Source organism: Budorcas taxicolor, chromosome 25, assembly GCF_023091745.1.
Source record: "Budorcas taxicolor isolate Tak-1 chromosome 25, Takin1.1, whole genome shotgun sequence".
NCBI classification, from domain to species: Eukaryota; Metazoa; Chordata; class Mammalia; order Artiodactyla; family Bovidae; genus Budorcas; species Budorcas taxicolor.
The window spans coordinates 29,326,884-29,347,219 of NC_068934.1; the positions used below are offsets into that span (position 1 = coordinate 29,326,884).

The 20,336-nt window shown below is 38.3% G+C and overlaps 1 protein-coding gene and 1 non-coding gene across 2 annotated transcripts; one reads left to right on the plus strand and one right to left on the minus strand.

Moving 5' to 3' along the window:
• The first annotated feature begins 460 nt into the window (after window positions 1-460).
• Window positions 461-17,297, plus strand: CHEK1 (checkpoint kinase 1). Its single transcript, XM_052662214.1, is given in 14 exon segments — window positions 461-559; window positions 561-723; window positions 1,473-1,557; window positions 3,310-3,533; window positions 4,886-4,950; window positions 5,045-5,114; window positions 6,064-6,252; window positions 6,648-6,752; window positions 8,573-8,668; window positions 11,160-11,268; window positions 11,464-11,641; window positions 12,219-12,350; window positions 15,706-15,807; window positions 17,202-17,297. Coding segments are annotated over 14 exon segments (1,713 nt in total).
• On the minus strand, window positions 11,880-11,952 carry TRNAE-CUC (transfer RNA glutamic acid (anticodon CUC)). The gene has a single exon. It is a non-coding gene; the product is annotated as a tRNA-Glu (tRNA).
• Window positions 17,298-20,336: the final 3,039 nt, after the last annotated feature.

Below are 20,336 nucleotides of genomic sequence, written 5' to 3' on the forward strand. Positions count from 1 at the left end.
AAGCCATGCAGTTGCACTTCCTTCAAAAAGGTTGAGTTGGAGGTATTGTTTTGGTGCCTGTTCGGACAAGACAGGGCAGAATTGGTTTTCTTGACATCTCAAGCCACAAAAGAATAGCTTTCTTCACCCGGATGCCTTCCCAACCACTGCTGTGTGGCCAGTGTTTGATGCATCTCGCTCACATCACAAAGTTCCTTTCATTCTAAACAGGATCAATTCTCAACAGCTGTTCCCAGCTTCTAGGCTCCAGTTTTACCTGGGCCGAGCTTTATAGTCACTGAAGCAGCTCTTATGGCGTGTGATCCTGGTTACCCTGCCAGGCCACGGGGCAAGGTGCTCGGGGCTTCGGTGGCAGGCAGCGAGCTCCGCGGTGCCGCTCTCCCCGGGAGCGCGAGGCCGGACGGCGGAGTCACAGGCCGAGTCCCACTTCGCGTTTGGGCCCGGAGGTCATTCGCAACCGATGCAGTCCGCAGTTGCAAAACCTCTCAAAACCTCTTCCGCCCGGATCTCGTCCCGATTCCAAAGTAACCCTGGTCTCCGCCGGCATGGAGGACCAACCCCTGGCCCCAGGCGCTGCCAATCTGCAGATCCACCGGGCCGGGAACGCGCACCTCTCTGCTTTACGGCAAGGGAGCGCGCGTTTGCGACAATGTGACGCCAGCAACTTTTGGCGGGAAAAGCCCTGCATTTGGATTCCTGTGGTGGCGGGCAAAGGACGGCCTGGTGAGGAAGGGCGGCCGGTAGAGTGGGAAAGGCTCCTGGAGCTGGAGTTCCGGGACTACATGATTTAGGAGGGGCATGGTGACAGAACGTTCTCGGTTCCGATCCCAAAGGATCGGAGAGGCTCCCTCGGAGGGGTGGTTTCGGAGGGTGGAGGAGTATGGTGGCGGGGGTCCCCGTTGTACAGGGACTGGAGAGAAGCCGCCTCTGCTGGCTGGGAGCCCCCAAGGTTTGGGGCCCGGCGGTCCGCGTGCCACCCAGCCCTTCCGCTTCTTGGGGCAGTTTGGCCCCGCCCCGGGCTCCTCCTGGCCTTGGGGACGGGGTGGGGGTGGGAATTGGGAGTGAGTGGGTGGGGAGGAGTGGCTGCGGTCCCCGCGGTTATTTCCTCCTCCACTAGCCCTCACCCCCTTACTCTAACCCGAGACTTCACTTCTCGCCCCCTTCACCAGTCCCCACCGTACAGCACTGGTCACCAGCTCCTCAGCGCTGCTGGTACATTTCCTCTGCCTCCTGGAAAGCGGGGTTTTAGCTTTGGGTTTGCGTGGCAGTGGGGCTTGTGAGTTATCAATCAAATGCCGCAGTTCAGGATACTTGCTCATGCTTTAAAAGACTTGGATAAAATACGGATGATGTGAAACCAGGAGCTGTGATTTATCTTGGGGGAATCACGGCAAGAGGCGGAGCTCAGAGGCTTCAGAAATGACTGAAGCTCGTCCTCACCAACCGTCTCTTCTGGGTTCCTGCCCTTACAGCCGCGGGACTGAGTGGAGTCATGGCAGTGCCCTTTGTGGAAGACTGGGACTTGGTGCAAACCCTGGGAGAAGGTGCCTATGGAGAGTGAGTCTGAGTCCGTTTTACCCGCCTTTACACTTGCTTAAGTTTTCTGTCTCCTTTGAGTACATATTCATTGTCCAGGAATTGTTTAACACTGTGTCGCCCCAAAGAACAGATCTTTGCATGCAAATTCCAAAACTTTGTGAGACTGAAGCTACACAATCTTTTGTAAGGGTTAACGGTTTGTTTTTTTTCTTTTTTGGGGGGGGGGCGGGGTGCAAAACAGAGCAAAGCAAAGCATTTTTTCCCTAAAATTTAGAGGAGATTTCTGAAATCGGCCTCTCCTCCCATATATTCTTTCCTGGGGTTTAAACATAGTGATTAAATGAGCAAATGAACATTCAGACTCTGGAGCCACATTACTGACCTTTGTTTTGTGAAGCTTAGGCAAGCTTTTTCTTTTTTGGCCGTTCGGTGGCCGTTCCATCCTGCTTGCGGGAGGCGGACCAGAGATTGAACCTGTGCCCCAAGCAGTAGAAACATGGGGTGGGGTCTTAACCGGGGGACCACCAAGGAAGTCCCTAGGTGAGCTTCCTAAAATCCTTGTGTGCCTGTTGTTTCAGCTGTAAAATGGCAATAATAGTACATATCCTGTTGGTACTTAGAACATTTACTATAGACATATATAGTATCAAATTAATAAATGTTAGGTAATGTTATTAAAATTAAATGACTAGAGCAAGAATGAAATCTTGACATTTGGGACAACATGGACCTGGAGCATATTATGCCAAGTTTAAATAGGTCAGACAGAGAAAGACAAGTACTGTATGGTTTCACTTACTAGGTGAAACAAAACAAATGAACAAAAGTAACAAAAGAGAAACAGAGTTAAAACAAACAGGTGGTTGCCAGAGGGGAGGGTGGTGGGAGGAGAGAACTACTTGTACAAACTTACAGTTGCAGAATAAGTCTCCAGTATGAAATGTACAGTTGGAGAGTATAGTCAGTAATTATGTAATATCTTTGTATGGTAGCATATCCTAACTAGACATACAGTGGTGATCATTTTGAAATGTAAAGAAATATCAAATCACTATTTTGTAACAGGAACTAACCCAGCATTGTAAGTCAATTATACTTCAAAGACAAACAAACAGACTCATAGAAAAAGAGATGAGATTTGTGGTTATCAGAGCAGGGTGTAGGGGGAGGGGGATTTGGGTGAAGATGGTCAAAAGCTACAAACTTCCAGTTATAAGATAAACAAGTTCTAGAGATGTAATGTACAGCATTCTTAATATCATCAACACTGCTGTATGTTATACATGAAATTTAAAATAGTAAATAATAAGAGTTCTCATCACAAGGGAAGTTATTTTTTCTATTTAAAAAATTTTTTAATCTGTAAAAAATGATAGATTGTCACTAAATTTATTGTGATAATCATTTCAGTGCTTTATGGCAATTATATCTCAGTAAAATTGGAAGAGAAATTAAATGAATAGAGCATGTATATGTGTGATGTGGCCTAGAATTGCTGTTATTCTATTTTTAATTTATCAAGTGTTTATATATTACTTTTGGATGTACAACATAATGAGTTCTTTGGAGCATTAGCTATTATACGTCGCATTTCAGAAAGGAGTATTATCTGTTGAGGACATGGCAGAAACCATTCCCATGGTTTCTTCCAAGTGGCGAAAGTAATAAAGGTAAAATAGTTTTGGATGAGTTATGTTTAATCTTTTGAAGTTTTAAAAGAAATACAGTTCAAATGTCTGGAATATTATATTTCTTCCTTTTTCTTTTTAGAGTTCAACTTGCTGTGAATAGAAGAACAGAAGAAGCAGTTGCAGTAAAGATTGTGGATATGAAACGTGCCATAGACTGTCCAGAAAATATAAAGAAAGAGATCTGTATCAATAAAATGTTAAATCATGAGAATGTAGTGAAATTTTACGGTCACAGAAGAGAAGGCAATATCCAGTATCTATTTTTGGAGTACTGCAGTGGGGGAGAACTTTTTGATAGAATAGGTATGGAAAAATTTTCAGATAATTCTTCTGCTAAATAAGTTTTTAAATTTGTCTTTTAATCTTGGGACTTCTGTTCGTTCACTGTCCATTCAGAATTGCTTATGCAATAGTGAAACGAGTAAATTTTTTTGTTTTTGCAACTTATGTCAACACTGAATGCATATGTAGAATCATCAAAGAAGTTTTCCCCCAAGTTGTATAAGTGATTTTGGTTGGCATTTCTGTTTTGTAGAGTTTAAGAATGATAAGCTGTGGTTTCTTGGTGCGTGAAGTATCATAAGTGCAATGTATTGTATGCCTATGCAGTTTTTTTCTTTGTAGACATTCTAGTCTCATGAAATTGTTGCATTCATTTATAGATCTGAAATAAGAGGTTATTATATAAGTGAAATAATTGAGAATTTTATAGGATTTATATATATATATTAAGTACTATTTTTGCTGCTGCTGCTAAGTCACTTCAGTCGTGTCCAACTCTGTGTGACCCCATAGACGGCAGCCCACCAGGCTCCCCCTGTCCCTGGGATTCTCCAGGCAAGAACACTGGAGTGGGTTGCCATTTCCTTCTCCAATGCATGAAAGTGAAGTTGCTCAGTCATGTCCTACTCTTAGCGACCCCATGGACTACAGCCTACCAGGCTCTTCCGTCCATAGGATTTTCCAGGCAAGAGTACTGGAGTGGGGTGCCATTGCCTTCTCTTTTTTTTTTTTTTTTTTTTGCTATTTAAGATTAAAAGTCTTGATATTAAAGAATACTGAGAAGTACATAAAATATTCTGTGGACCTAAATTTATTATTTAGATGTATTAATAGTTAAAAAGTGATTATTAGAATCTCCAAAAAGATGTATCTCAGAATTGAGTATAAAAGAAATCAATTCATAGACATGCATGGCTTTGTGGTGTGAGAAATTATCTGAAATTTAAATTTCTTGTTAAATATTTAGGAAATCGGCTTAGATTTGCCTAGGCTTCCACTTTGACAATTACATTTCAGGAGTAGAAAAAATATTGGCATAGCATTTAGAAGAAATTAGGGGTGAATTTGAAGGATATAAATCATAAGTAGTATAAGTCGGGGCGTTCAAGGTATATCTTGCATTCTTGATTTGGGTTATATTTTGTTATTCTCTAATTTTCCTGTGATGTTAATTTATTTTTGCCACTTAACAGTTGGGGAAATGTGAGTTGTTGGCAATATATGTATTAGTGGACTCCAGAATAATTTCATTGTAAGCATTAGATTCTCTTTGCAAAAGTACGATCATAGATGTTAAACTTTAGAATTAGGAAACTATGTGGTTGATGCCTGACTATATTTACCTGATAAACTAACTTTCACAATTCTTATAGAGCCAGACATAGGCATGCCTGAACAAGATGCTCAGAGGTTCTTCCATCAACTTATGGCAGGGGTGGTAGGTACAATGGTCTCTTTTCCTTTTATTTAAAATTAGTCTTAGTGAAATAAGTTACTCAGTTCTGGTATGCTTCCCTCTGCTTCTCTTTTAGGTTTATCTGCATGGTATTGGAATAACTCACAGGGATATTAAACCCGAAAATCTCCTATTGGATGAAAGGGGTAAGTTTAGCATTTTGTCACTGCTACCAAAATCATTTTAATACAAAGGCAGGATCAAGGCTTTTGCATTACTGAAATTTCAGGGCAGCTTCTTAATTTGCCACTCAGTTACGGTAAATATTCAGTAAGTATAGTTAAGATGAAAGTTCTGCCTACAGTTTGTGTGTCTTAGAGGTGGGAAGTTAGAGAGGAAATTTGCTCTTCTTATTTGTTTTTGTACAGAGTTGCTCCTCCTTTTATAAACATAGCCACCTTGATGAGAAGCTCTGGAGGTTTGTGGATCTTGAGTTTCTGTGTGTCTTTATATGCTTCCTTCCAGCCAGTTGGGTTTTTACATCTCTGAGAACGTTGTGCCTAGAGTATTATTGATACCTCCTGCCTCTGCGTAGCCGGGTGAGGACATGGCTCTGCTCTCAGTGTTTAAGTGCTCCTTTCTAGAAGACCCTTTTGACTCTAGGATCTTCCTCTAACCTGGTCCATGCTGTTTGTATATTGACAGTATTTGTCTTAAGTTAATAGAAGCCATGAGGCCTTTTTCTAGTTTTAGTTATATGATGATGTCTTTTATTTCTTCTTTATTACAATTTGTTTTTGATCACTTTAAGGTAGAGAAGTTCCACAAATCTAAAATAACACCAGCATTTTTCCAGTAAACCTTGATCCTTTAAGTATTTGTGTGTGCGCTCAGTGGCTCAGTCAGGTCTGACTCTTTGTGACTCCATGGACTGTAGCCTGCTAGGCTCTTCTGTCCATGGGGTTCTCCAGGCAAGAACACTGGAGTGGGTTGCCATTTCCTCCTCCAGGGATCTTCCCTGCTCAGGGACTGAACCCGAGTCTCGTGCATTGGCAGGTGTATTCTTTTGCCATTGTGTCACCTGGGAAGCCCCTTTAAAATACCTATTTACAAAACATTTACATTCGGTGCCATCGGTTTTTTCCTTTGACTTAGATAACCTCAAAATCTCTGACTTTGGCTTGGCAACCGTGTTTCGGCATAATAATCGGGAGCGTTTGTTGAACAAGATGTGTGGTACTTTACCATATGTTGCTCCAGAACTTCTAAAGAGAAAAGAATTTCATGCAGAGCCAGTCGATATTTGGTCCTGTGGAATAGTACTTACTGCAATGTTGGCTGGAGGTAAGAGCTGTTCAGTCACGATAAAATTCCTGTCCTTTGGAAAGCCGTGTTTCCCGTACCAAAATAAATGAAATAAATCATGTGATAGTATTTTAATATTAACCTATTTATAACTAAGTTGGAACTTTTAATCCCAAAGATTTAAAACAATGATTTATGTGTAGCTATTAAATGAAATATCATAGTAGCACTCTTTTAAAATTATGTGAACACTTTTGGAAATAGTAAGACAAGTGGATTATCTATCTTAGAAGTGTCTTTAAAATTTCTTAAACCATATTTAATTAATTTGAAGAAAACTTTTAATGGATTTGTGTCACTGATTATTTTCCCTTAAAATCATTACTGTAAAATGATTTGAACATTCAGAAAACCGAGTCTTGTTTCCTTTTTAGAATTGCCATGGGACCAGCCTAGTGATAGTTGTCAGGAATATTGTGATTGGAAAGAAAAGAAAACATACCTCAACCCTTGGAAAAAAATTGATTCTGCTCCTCTAGGTAACTGGGTTATTTTGATATAAAGTACTGATTTCCTGGATAATGAAGCCTAGTGCTGTTTGAATGTTTTTCTTACCTATATTTTTCTTTTTAACTTTTAATTCATTATATAAATAATACATGAACTTTGTAGATAAAGTTGAAAAATAATAAATAAAATATTAAAAATCCAACCCTATAATTCTAGTACTCAGAAATAGCTTCCTTTAATATTTTGATATCTGCTTCTGTGTTTTGTAGTAGAAAATATTTAAGTATATATGTTTGTTATACATATTATTTATAAGTATATTTGTTTTCACACAAAAAATGACATCACACTATACATGTTATTTTGTAAACTTTGTGTGAGTGTGTGTGTTAATGCTAAGTGAATACTTTTTCATGATATACTTGTAAGTATTCATCAAAAGCTGTGATGGTATTCTGCTATATGGACTTGCTTTACTACACTTCTCCAGTTCACCTTTTTAGAGATTCAGAATTGTTTCTAATTTTTCACTGTTGTGAAAGAGGTATGATGATCATCCATATACCTTAATCTTTGTACATACGTCTCAGTTATTTAAAGTGAAACTCCAGAAGTGGAATTGCAGGGTCAAAGATGTATACATTGTTTAATTGTTACTGTTTACTTTGCCAAATTGTTTTCCAGAAAGTTTGTACCATTTCATCACAGTCTACTTAGTTTACATTTGACCTATTTTTTGGCTACACCTTGAGGCATACAGGTCTTTGTTTTCCCACCAGTGAATGAACCTGTACCCTTGCAGTATAATCAGTGAGTCTTAACCATTGGACCACCAGGGAAGCCCCTTAAACATTTTTCTTTTTTACTAATCTAATAGGCCTACCTATAAGAAATATATTCTAACTTAAACATTTTTATTTTAAATTTAGTATCAATGAAGTTGTACATCCATTATGGATTTATTAGCTTTTTTGTCTATTTTTGTGGACTTGTCTATTTTGCTCATTTTTGGTAGGAAGTCTTCCTTTTATTCTATATGAAGTTTTTAAGAAAATATTAGTGTCATTATATCATTGCATTTGTTACAACTATTTTTGACAGTTTGTCATGTATTTTTACTTTGTTATGTTATTTTAACATACAGAAGTTTTATATTTTATTTATTTAAATCTAGTATCTTGTCCTTTTTGATTTCTGACTATATTGTCATGTTTGGAAAGGTCTTTTCTACCCTCAACAGTAGAAAAAAACTACCTATGTTTTCATGGCTTTTCTGTTTTGTTTTTTGTTTTCCATTTAAATCTTTGGTCCATTAGAAGATTCGTTTGGTGTTGGGCGATGTATGAATTCTTTATCAATAAAATTAAGGTCTTAGGATGATTGTTGCTTTTATCACTGTCTCTTAAAGTTATTGGAAAGTAAATTTTCATTATAAAATTGTGTGAATGAGAACTTAATATGACATGTTAGAACAATGAAGTTTGGTATTGAAAATGGATGAGGTTTTTTTTTAATCTTTGTGTAAATAGGGGTTTTCTGTTTTGTTTTTTAAATTTTTTATTATCTTTGTGTAAATATCATCAAGTGGAGAGAAACATTTCCACCTGGCTCTTGTTCTATTTGCAAACAACTGAGAGTCTGATCTGGGAAGAATATTCAAAGATATAGACAGTAGCAAGGAATAATTGCATGAAATTCAAGCAAAATTTAGTGGCTTTGATTTCTCTTCCCCAGAAGTAATATTTGGACATAAGGAGAGCAATAGAGAATGTGTGTTTTACACCACAAGCTATAGGCTTTTCTAATCTGCATGACTCTTACAAATGTTGTCTTAATATTTTGTTTTCAGCTCTGCTACATAAAATCTTAGTTGAGAACCCATCAGTAAGGATTACCATCCCAGACATCAAGAAAGACAGATGGTACAACAAACCATTCAAGAAAGGTAATATGCTTAAAATACAAATTTTTTTTTAAGTGGTTTTTTTGGTGTGTGTGAAAGAAAAGGTACTTGTAAAGTCAGCATAAGTCAACAACACAAGATAGCTGTGGTCTCTGTCCTCGTGGAGATGATGGCCTCTAGTACAAAAAACAGAAATATAAAAAATAATTTTTAGTTTATTAATAATTATAAAGTAGAAAATCAGGGTACTGTAGCTAAGAATTTGATCAAGTCTTTTTTTTTTTTTTCACCTTTTTATTTTGTATTGGAGTATAGCTGATTAACAATGTGGTGATAGTTTCAGGTGAACAGCGAAGGGGTTCAGCCATACATATACATGTATCCATTCTCCCCCAAACTTCCCTCCCACCCAGGCTGCCACGTAACACTGAGCAGAGTTCTCTGAGCTATACAGTAGTTGACCTAATCTTAAGTGACAGAGAATGCTTACCTTGCTGAGGAAATAACATTAAATCTAAGATTTGAAGATTAAAGGGGAGCTAGCCAGATGCGCAGTAGCAAGACAAGCGGCAGACTCCAAACACGGAAGCAGCGTCAGGGATGAGCTGGTGGTGAGAAAGTAGTGCATCTGAGGGGCTTGAGAGAAGGCAGGTGTGGCATGGACCATGTCTGGCTGGTTCAGCATTACATTACCAGTGCTTAGTACAGTGTGTAGTCCATTGTAGGCATTTCATAAATGTTCATGGAGTGATAAGTGAGTAGAGAAGGAGGGGAGGGAGAGAGATTTGAGATGAGGTGGTAGACAGGAACCAAGCCATGGAGGACCTTATAACCCATGCTAAGAATCTTGGGCTTTAACTGAATGCCATGGGAAAAGCTTTTGGGAGATTTTAAGCAAGAAAATGACATGCTTATATATTTGGTTTTAAAAGATCTTTCTAGAATTTCAGATTCTTTACCACTGAGCCACCAGATCCAATTGGGAGGAAGATACTAAAAGTCTAAGAGAGAGGGAAGAAAAAAGCAGCAAGGTCCCTAAGGAGAAAGGAGGGTATGGGCTCCTTTTCAAGTGGAGAAATAAACATTTGATGGGAGGATGGAAGGGAAGAGAGGACAGGTAGGAATGCAAGTAAGTTAGATTTGGTAGTGGCAAATCAAGGGAGCTTCCAATAACTGAAATGGGAGATATATGTAAGTAATGAGGTACTGGAGGGTGTCTTGGTAATTTGGCAGGAGTACAGAAGTTTTGCTGGAGAAGGCAATGGCAACCCACTCCAGTACTCTCGCCTGGAAACTCCCATAGACGGAGGAGCTTGGTAGGCTGCAGTCCATGGGGTTGCGAAGAGTCAGACACGGCTGAGCTTTTGCTTTCATGCATTGGAGAAGGAAATGGCAACCCACTCCAGCGTTCTTGCTTGGAGAATCCCAGGGATGGGGGAGCCTGGTGGGCTGCCGTCTACGGGGTCGCACAGAGTCAGACACGACTGAAGCGACTTAGCAGCAGTAGCAACAGAAGTTTTGAAAGAATCATTATGGGGAAAGGAAGAGGAAACTGATTAGAGAAATGTAGCATAGCCTGTTAGGGGTGAGGATCCAGTGGAGGAGAGTGGCCGTGAATTTACAGTGGCATCCTATTCTCTATAATGATTATTTTCCGTAAAGCTTTTCCAAGGGAGTGATAGCTTACGGTGAATGATCTCGGATTCATGATCTTCAAAGACGATTTAACTTTGGGACCAGGGACCAGCCTTGATCACTCAAGAGCTTTTGTATAGCAGAGTTTTATTAAAGTGAACAGGGATTGAGAAAGCTTCTGACATAGACATCAGAAGGGGGACAGAGAATGGTGCGCCCGCCCCCCACAAACAACATACATCTTAAATTAATAAGATTAGAACAAACAATAGAAAGATCTTACCACTCACCCCCATAATACACATTTTAAGATGACAGGATTAGTCAGAAGGTTCTCATTAAGGAGAAACATGTCATTGAGCAAGATACATTGTTATATTGACTAAGACAAAGCAATGTAGAAAGAAGGTTTGACCTTTTCTTCTTGAGAGCCCCAGACTCCTTTCCCCTCCTTGGAAACCTTGGACTTCTTATCAACCTACCTAGGAACTGACTCTCATGAGCAAAGAAGGTTGAGTAGAGCAGATTCATAACATTCATTGTCATTATCACAAATTATTTTTTATTTTAAAAGGTTTTGATCCTGTTACTGTGTCTCTCAGTCATCATAGAACATTTTTCTGTTACCAAAAACGGTACCGTTGAAATGACTGCCTTAACATTGACACTGTGCACTTGGGACATACTTATAGGCCAAGGTTTATGAAATGTGTAGTTTGCACAATTTGACAAGTCAGTCCGAGTCAGAAGTTCCTAACCACATTTCTCATAAAATCATGTAAAAAGAGCCACTATCTATTGTATAAGTATTTTGTGTTTAAGAAATGAATTTAAATATGGTTTTTCTTCTTCAAGTTGCCAACTGGGAAAGCATTTGTATTTATGTTATTTTTTTTAGGGGCAAAGAGGCCCCGGGCTACTTCTAGTGGTGTATCAGAGTCTCCTGGTGGATTCTCTAAGCATATTCAATCCAACTTGGACTTCTCTCCAGTAAACTGTGCTTCTAGGTAAGGTCACTTAATAATTAATAAAAGATCAAGTAGTTGTTGGATATAATAGTCCCCATGAAAAATAATCCATGTACATAATGTTTTCTGAAGATGAATATAATTTTTTTTAGTGTGAGAATGCTAATGCCATATAAGAAAGGCCTAAAGAACTTTATTTAAAGCTATATTTTTCTCCATATAATAATGCCTCAGTGAAGAAAGTGTGAAGTACTCCAGTTCTCAGCCAGAACCACGGACAGGCCTTTCGTTATGGGACACCAGCCCTTCATACATTGACAAACTGGTACAAGGGATCAGCTTTTCCCAGCCCGCTTGTCCTGATCACATGCTTCTGAATAGTCAATTGCTTGGCACTCCAGGATCCTCACAGGTAAGGGAATTTAGTTCCTCAAATAAATAATGGCAACTCTATTTTTTATTGTCTTAAAGTCTTTTTTTGTCAATCTAAGAAATACAGTGTTAACACTTGATACAGATTTTCTTTTTTTGACATGGAGGAGAGAACTAGGGGAGACTTTTTTTCCCCTAATGTTTATTTATTTGGCTGCACCGGGTTTTGGCTGTGGCACACAAGATCTTCAATCTTTATTGCAGGATGTGGGATCTAGTTCCCTGACCTGGGATCAAACCTGGGCCCACTGCATTGAGAGTGCAGAGTCCAAGCCACTGGACCACCAGAGAAATCCTGAGACTCAAGACTTTTTTTCTCTTTTTTTAGCCACATCATGGCATATGGTTCTTAGTTCCTTAACCAGGGATTGAACCCTGGCCCCTGGCACTGGAAGCAGAGTCCTGACCAGTGAGCTGCCAGGGAATTCCCTAGGGGAGACAATTATACATAAGAATCTGAAGTCAGAGAAAAGAATTTTCAGGCCAAATAGCTATGGTATGATTACTTTGGTGGTAAATCTGATAATTTATTCAGCTTTCCTCTATTTGACTTGTAGAACCCCTGGCAGCGCTTAGTCAAAAGAATGACACGATTTTTTACCAAATTGGATGCAGACAAATCTTATCAATGCCTGAAAGAAACTTGTGAGAAATTGGGCTATCAGTGGAAGAAAAGTTGTATGAATCAGGTATGTTTCATTGATTTTTGTTAGATCTTTTCCTGAAGAAAAATTTAAAATATTTGAGTAAAAAAAAGAGCTATCATTCTGTGGTTGATTCATGTTGATATTTGGTAGAAATCAATGCAATACTGTAAAGAAATTATCCTTCAATTAAAAATAAATTTTAAAATGCTATCATTTTATGTATATATTAAAAATATAAAGTAATTAGTTTAATTTGAAAAAGAAACCATTGAAATTTAAGTACCATGTTTTTCCTTAAGAACTAGTATTTCTTAAAAGAAGACTTCTCTAAGGTTATTACAAATACTAAGAGATTCAAGTCTCATTTTCTTTAAAACTATCGTTATACTTAAATTGTAACAGCAATGAGCTTCCTTCTGTGAAAGATGGATCCATTAACAATTCCATGCTTCCTCCATCTTCCCTGCTCCCAATTGCTGATTTTTGTTGTTTACATTGTTATAGCGTATTTATAATATTGACATTCTGATCTGTCCTTAGGCTTTTCAAAAGTCTTAATATTGTGAAAAACAAAGAGAAAGGAATATTTTGTATTAAAGGAGACTAAAGAGGCTTGATAAATAATGTAATGCATGGTCTTTCACTAGATCATGGATTTAAAGAAAAAGAAAGCTATAAATGATGTTATTAGAACAATGGGGAAAATTTGAATATGAATTTTATGTAAGATAATGTTTTTGTATCAGTGTCAGATTTCTTTGGTGTGATCATAATACTGTGGTTTGTAAGAGAATGTCTGCAGGAGATACATGGTAAAGTGTGTGTAATTTATAACTTAGTTTAAAAACTTTAAAAAAAAGACAATCATGTAAAAAAGAAGTAAACATGCTTATCTAGGTTTATAAGACCGATAAACATTTGTGGTTATTTATTGTAGGATTCTTTCAGTTTTTCTGTAGATTTGTAAACTTTCAAAATTAAAAGTTAGGGGAAAATGTTACTGTGAGGAAACCTGAAGCCAGCCTGATTATCCTCTCACTTATATAGATATCTTACTTTTTTTTTTTTAGGTAGATTTATTGAGATAAACCTCACATGATATAAAAATTATCACTTTAACCATTTAAAAATGTACAATTTAGTGGTTTTAAGTATGTCACAGGATTATGGAGTTATCACCGTTTAAATCTAGAACTTCCCACTGCCCCCCAAATAAACTCTCTACCAATTAGCAGTCATTCTTCGTTCCTTCCTCCCTGTCAATCACTAATATACTTTCTGTGGATTACCTATTTTTGGGCATTTCATATAAATGGAATCATATAGTATATGACCCTTTGTGTTTGTCTTCTTTTACTTAACATAGTATTTTCAAGGTTAATTCATGTTGTAGCATTTATCAATACTTTATTCCTTTTAATGGGTGATTGATAGCCCTTTATATGAATAGACTGTTTTGTGTAACCATTTATCTATTGATGGACATTTGGGATGATGTGTCTACTTTTTGGCTGTTACAAATAATGCTTCTGTGAGCATTCAGGTTTCTGCGTGAACACAGGTATTTTAGTTTGCAAGGGCCATCATAACAAAATACCATAGAGTAGGAGGTATTTATTTGTTTATTTACAGAGATTTATTTACCTACAGTTCTAGACACTGAAGTCCAAGACCAGGGTTCTGACAGGGCTGGTTTCCTCTGGAACCTTGGCTTTTACATGGCCACCTTCTTGCTGTCTCCTCCTATGCTTTGTCCTCTCTGTGCACACATCCCGTGTATCTACCACTTTCTGTATCCTGATTGCCTTTTCTAATGAAGACACCAGTCAGATTGGATTAGAGCCCTCTGAATGGTCTCCTTTGAACTTAGTCACCTCTAAATTAAAAGACACTTGCTCCTTGGAAGAAAAGCAGTGACAAACCTAGACATCATATTAAAAAGCAGAGACATTATTTTGCCAACAAAGGTCTGTATAGTCAAAGCTATGGTTTTTCCAGTAGTCATGTACGAATGTGAGAGCTGGACCATAAAGAAGGCTAAGCACCAGAGAATTTATGCTTTTGAAATGTAGTGGTGCACAAGATTCTTGAGAGTCCCTTGGACTGCAAGGAGGTCAAACCAGTTAATCCTGAAGGAAATCAACCCTGAATATTCCTTGGAAGGACTGATGCTGAAGCTGAAGCTCCAATACTTTGGCCACCTGATGCGAAGAACTGACTCATTGGAAAAGACCGTGATGCTGTGAAGCACTGTAGGTAGGAGAAGGGGACAACAGAGGATGAGATGGTTGGATGGCATCACCAACTCAATGGACATGAATTTGAGCAAGCTCTGGGAGATGGTGAAGGACAGGGAAGCCTGGTATGCTATAGTCCCTGGGGTCGCAAAGAATTGGATACGACTGAGCCACTGAACAACAACAACTACCTCATTAAAGAGGTCTTATCTCCAAAATAGTCACATTCTGAGGCATTGGGAATTAGGGCTTCAACATCTGAATTTTGAGGAGACACAGTTTCAGTCCAGAAGATGTTTTCAGTTTCTTTGCTATATACCTGTGATCAGAATTGCTGGGCATACAATAACTCTTGTGTTTATCTTTTGAGGAACTGCCAAATGATTTTTCAAAGCAGCGGCACCATTTTACATTCCTACCAGCCATGTATGAGGGTTCCAATTTCTCTTCATCCTTGTCAACATTTGTTATTATCTCTTTTTAATGAAAGCCCTCCCTGTGTGAGATGAGAATTATTAAAAATGTTTTTGTACTTTGGGCTGGGCTTAGCTAGACAAATCTGCTGATCTTAATTTGGGCTTATCCATCCAGCTGAAGTTGATGGCTTTTCTGTGCCTGATGGTCCAAGACAGCCTCATCCACTTTTGGGATCTTGGTGTTGGCTGTTGGCTGGGCCTTTCTTTCCATGTCAGTCTTCTAACCTATGCTTCTAAAACACTGAACGTGGAAGTTGAAAGACCTTAGAACCTTTGCCATCTTCTGATCACCGTTGTAGCTTTTTACCCAAAAACCTAGCCTCTATTTCTTCTGTTTTAATAATCTTGTTTTCCCTCTCATTCTAGTTTCCTTCTGTTCAATTGTTTCTTCTTTCAGTTGTATTTTGATAAAACACTAAATTTCTTCTGTTGCTAAGCATTCACATAGACTCAATTCCCAATGATGCGCTGCGTTCTGTTTACACGTTGGTCTGGGTGGACACACACATACCCGTCGGGAGAGGATAAGTCCTGGAAGGAATGGGATGTTTGGCGGCAGTGCTTCTATTGTAAAAGCTTTTCTCATATTTGCATCCCAGTAGTGTCACTGAACTGAAATTATAGCTTTTATTTAGAGTATTTTCTATCCACACATATGCTTTAACCTTATTTTTATTGTCTTAGGTTACTGTATCAACAACTGATAGAAGAAACAATAAGCTGATTTTCAAAGTGAATCTGGTAGAAATGGATGAGAAGATCTTAGTTGACTTCCGGCTTTCTAAGGTATATAGATTAGCACATTTTTTAAGAGAGAAAACTTTGTTTTGTTATTTTTGGAGAAAATTACATGTTCATTTTAGAAGTTTTAAAAACACAAAGTGTAAAAAGGAAAGTAAGAATCAAGTTTAATTTTATCATCCATAGAAAACAGATTTATTTTTGATATTGTATTAGAGTAACCTTACTGTTACTTGTAATACGTGCTATATGGAAATACTCATGTGGAGATTATTTTTACTGGCATTATATTTTAGATATATGTTAACTTTTTTTTTTTTTAGTTAATATTATGAACATTTGTTCTTGTCATTATCTAGTCTTCCAAAACAGTTTTTCAAATAACATTCCTTTTATAAGTTTTTGGTTTTTGTGTTATCTGTAAATAACAAAGAAAATAAAAATAGTCATAGATTATTTTTATCTTTAATTACCTTTGGCATTTTGTAGCATTTTAAGCTTTTTCTTATTGAATTTGTATATAGTATTTTTCATAAAAATTGTGATTTGTCAAAATGTTTGCACGTGATAGTTAATGAACCTTTATCTGTTATAAGCTACTTTGTGATTCATACTCATATACAGAGTTTTATTCACATTTCTGATTCTTTCTGTAGAAATTAGTGGTTCTGAGGTTATAGTTTTAAAGCCCTTGATACATAAGACCAAAATAGCATTTTCTCTATTTCCTGAAAGATTGTACAGGGCTCTGAATGAGGCTGGAAGAGTTGGTCACTTTCTTTATATTGGCAGCTTGCTGCAATACTGTTGTCCAGATGCTTGATATGGAATTAAATTAAGATCCTAGAGTAGTGAAAGCCTGCTCATAACTAAATCACTAGCTTTGTTGCCACAGTGTTTTGGCAAGACTGAAGTGTAGTTGTGTAACTTATTTTTAGTTTCTTAACTCCCAGTGCCTATGAAAAACAGTGACGTAGGTCCAGAGCTATCAACAATTGAAATAAACAAGATGCCATTGGTTTCTGCTCTCTGGGCCCAAAGTCAAGTCAGAATTATTTATGTAGCCATTTCTTCTACATGGGCTTCCCTTGTAGCTCAGCTGGTAAAGAATCTGCCTGCAATATGGGAGATCTGGGTTCAGTCCCTGGGTTGGGAAGATCCTTTGCAGAAGGGAATGGCTACCCACTCCAGTATTCTTTCCTGGAGAATTCCGTGGACTGTATAGTCCATGGGGTCACAAACAGTCAGATACAACTGAGTGACTCTCACTTTCACTTTTCTTCTATGAAGGTGTTTTGTCTTTGTAAGAGGACTTGAAGATGAGGATAGCTGGACATATCTATGGATGTTTGTCTCTACGTACCACTAAAGAAAGTTTGATTTTATGGCATAGTCTTTTTTTTTTTTAACATGAGTTTTGGATATTATTCCTAATATAGGGTGATGGATTGGAATTCAAGAGACACTTCCTGAAGATTAAGGGGAAGCTGAGTGATGTTGTGAGCAGCCAGAAGGTTTGGCTTCCTGTCACATGATAGATCCACTGGTTCTGGGATTCCTGGTGAATATAGTGCTGCTATGTGGACATTATTCTTCCTAGAGAAGATTATCTATTCTGCAAACTGCAAACAATAATCCCTGAAGAGTTGTCTTCCCTCTAGCCAAACATTTTCCAATTCTTTTGTATATTCTTCATACAAATAATAATCTACATCTTAACTGTAAGTGAAACTTTGGGGAAAGGGTAGATAGAATTCATTTACATATGCCTTCATTTGCATTTAGCATCTGAATTGAGACCCACCTGGTGGAAACCATGCTTTGGGGTTACATGAGTTTATCAGCTTTTATACCAATATTATTAAAAATAATACTCTTGTCCCATTCTACCAAAACATTTGGTCCCATCCAAAAAGTACATATATCCTGCACATTGACTTAATCACATGGATGAATTAGTTTAAAAAAAAAATTGTTATTTGTGGGACAGTAAATTTATCAGTCAGTCTGTGAAGTGAAGCTAGCTTCAAAATGTATACCCCAAGATTTGTACTTAAAAGGGCCTGACCAGGTACATAAAGCTGTTTTTGAACAATAATTAAAATTGCAAGTAGGTATGTTTTTTTCTGGTATAGTTAATACATATGATTGGTCTTTCAAATAGAAGTTGAGCATAAACTCTAGTGCTTAACTACCTTTACTTGGAATTACTGTTGCACATTTTAATTATTTTTCTATATTATTTTCTACTTTCACAGCCATATTTTAATTCTTTATTACATAAATAAATTCTATTTTGAAAATGAATAGCTAACTCTGTAAACTCATTGGTGACTAAACTTCTAGATGGTGAGGAATGAAAGAGGCTGGAGATGTAAGAAAGTAATGGAAATTGATCTGATTCCTGTTAATTTTCACCTGTTAATTTTAGAAAGATTTTGTTCTTTCAGTGAAATATATATTAACATTTGAATGTGTTAGATTGGGTCCCAGTATTCCCATTTCTTGGTGATTTATAAAAATTAGCCAGTTATTCTAGTCTGAAGCCAACATGAAACTTTATAGAGTTTATCATATATTGTATATCTTGGTAAATAGTATTATTGTGGTATAGCTATTGTTTTTCTAGTAGTCATGTACAGTTGTGAGAGCTGGACCATGAGGAAGACTGAGCACCAAAGAATTGATACCTTAGAACTATGGTGTTAGAGGAGACTCTTCAGAGTCCCTTGGATTGCAAGGAGATCCAACCAATCCATCCTAAAGGAAATCAGTCCTGAATATACATTGGAGGACTGATGCTGAAGCTGAAACTCCAATACTTTGGCCACCTGATGCAAAGAGCTGACTCATTTGAAAAGACCCTGATGCTGGGAAAGATTGAAGCCAAGAGGAGAAGGGGACGACAGAGGATGAGATGACTGGATGGCATCGCTGATTCAATGGACATGAGTTTGAGCAAACTCTGGGAGATTGTGAAGGACAGGGAGGCTTGGTGTGCTGCAGTCCACGGGGTCAGAAAGAGTCAGACATGAGTGACTGAGCAACAACAACAACCCACAGGAGGAATAAATTTAAACCTATAGGCAACTTCTAAGAGTTAAGCCAGTACATTCTCAAATAAGAAATTTTGTTCTTGAGAATTGTCAGGCAGGGAATTCTCTGGTGGTCCGGTGGTTCAGACTCCAAGCTTCCACTGCAGGGAGCAAGGGTTTGATCCCTGGTTGGGGAGCTAAGTTCCCACATGCCACACAGCATGGCCAAAAGAATAAAAGAAGAGAGAGAATTGTCAGCCAGCCATTGGTAACTCTCATAAACAAAGTTGTCCCTGGCTTTGACCCCTCCCCTGAACTCCGGACTTTCACAGCCATGGTCTACCTGACATTTCCCCTTGACTAATACTCATCTCCTGACCAAATACAACTTTTGATCCCTGTCCTCCAACCTATTCCTCCCTAGTTCCCCCCACCTCAGTAAATGCCACACTAACCCCCTAGTTCCTTAAGCCAAAACTCTAGAAATCATCCTTGATATGGTTTTCATACTCTGAATTCAGTTCAGCAGCTCCTATTTAATTCAGCAAATATGTACAAAATAGGGCTTCCCAGGTGGCGCTGCTGTTAAAGAACCTGCCTCCCAATACAGGAGACATAAGAGACTCAAGTTCAATCCCTAGGTTGGGAACATCCCCTGGAGGAGGAGGAGGGCATGGCAACCCACTCCAGTATACTTGCCTGGAAAATCCCATGGATAGAGGAGTCTGGTGGGCTGCAGTCCATAGGGTCACAGAGTCACACACGACTGAGCCGCTGAACAACGGCAACATGTGTACTCCCATTCTGTGACGTATTTCACACTTCATGTAAGATTTAAGTTTTAATGTAGTTCAATTAAGGCTTGCCTCTGTCTAGCAGTTTTTGTTTCCTACTTAAATACTCATTCCCTACTTCAAAATCATGAAGATTTTCTTTTATGTTATCTTCCAAAAGTTTTATAGTTTTGGCTTTCACCTTTAGATCTACGGTTTACCCGAAGATGATTTTTGTGTATAATAGGAGGTCAGGTAGCATTTTTTCCCCATATGGCTATCTAATTTAGCACTGGTGAAAAGATTATCCTTTCCCCATGGGTCTTCACTGATGTGCATCCAGTGTTCAGATTTCCAATTCTTACTTTTTACGGTTTTTTTGAATCAGGATCGAAATAAAGTCCATACTAGAAGTTGACTGATGTCTAAGTTGCTTTTGGTTCCAAGTTCCCCCTTTGCTCTCCCTCTGTCTGATTTTTTTCTCCTTGTAATTTATTGGTAGAAGAACCCAGCTGCTTTACGGTCTAATTCTTAGTCTGAATTTGCATCACTGTGGTTCAGTTTCTACATGTTTCAACTGCCCGTTGTGTTTTCTGTAAATAGAGACATTTGGGCTTCTCTGGTGGCTCAGATGCAGTGAATAAGACCCAGATTTGATCCTGGGTCAGGAAGATCCCCTGGAGAAGGGAATCTTCTCCCTTCCCCAAGAATACCCACTGCAGTGTTCTTGCCTGGAGATTTCTGTGGATAGGAGCCTGGCGGGCTA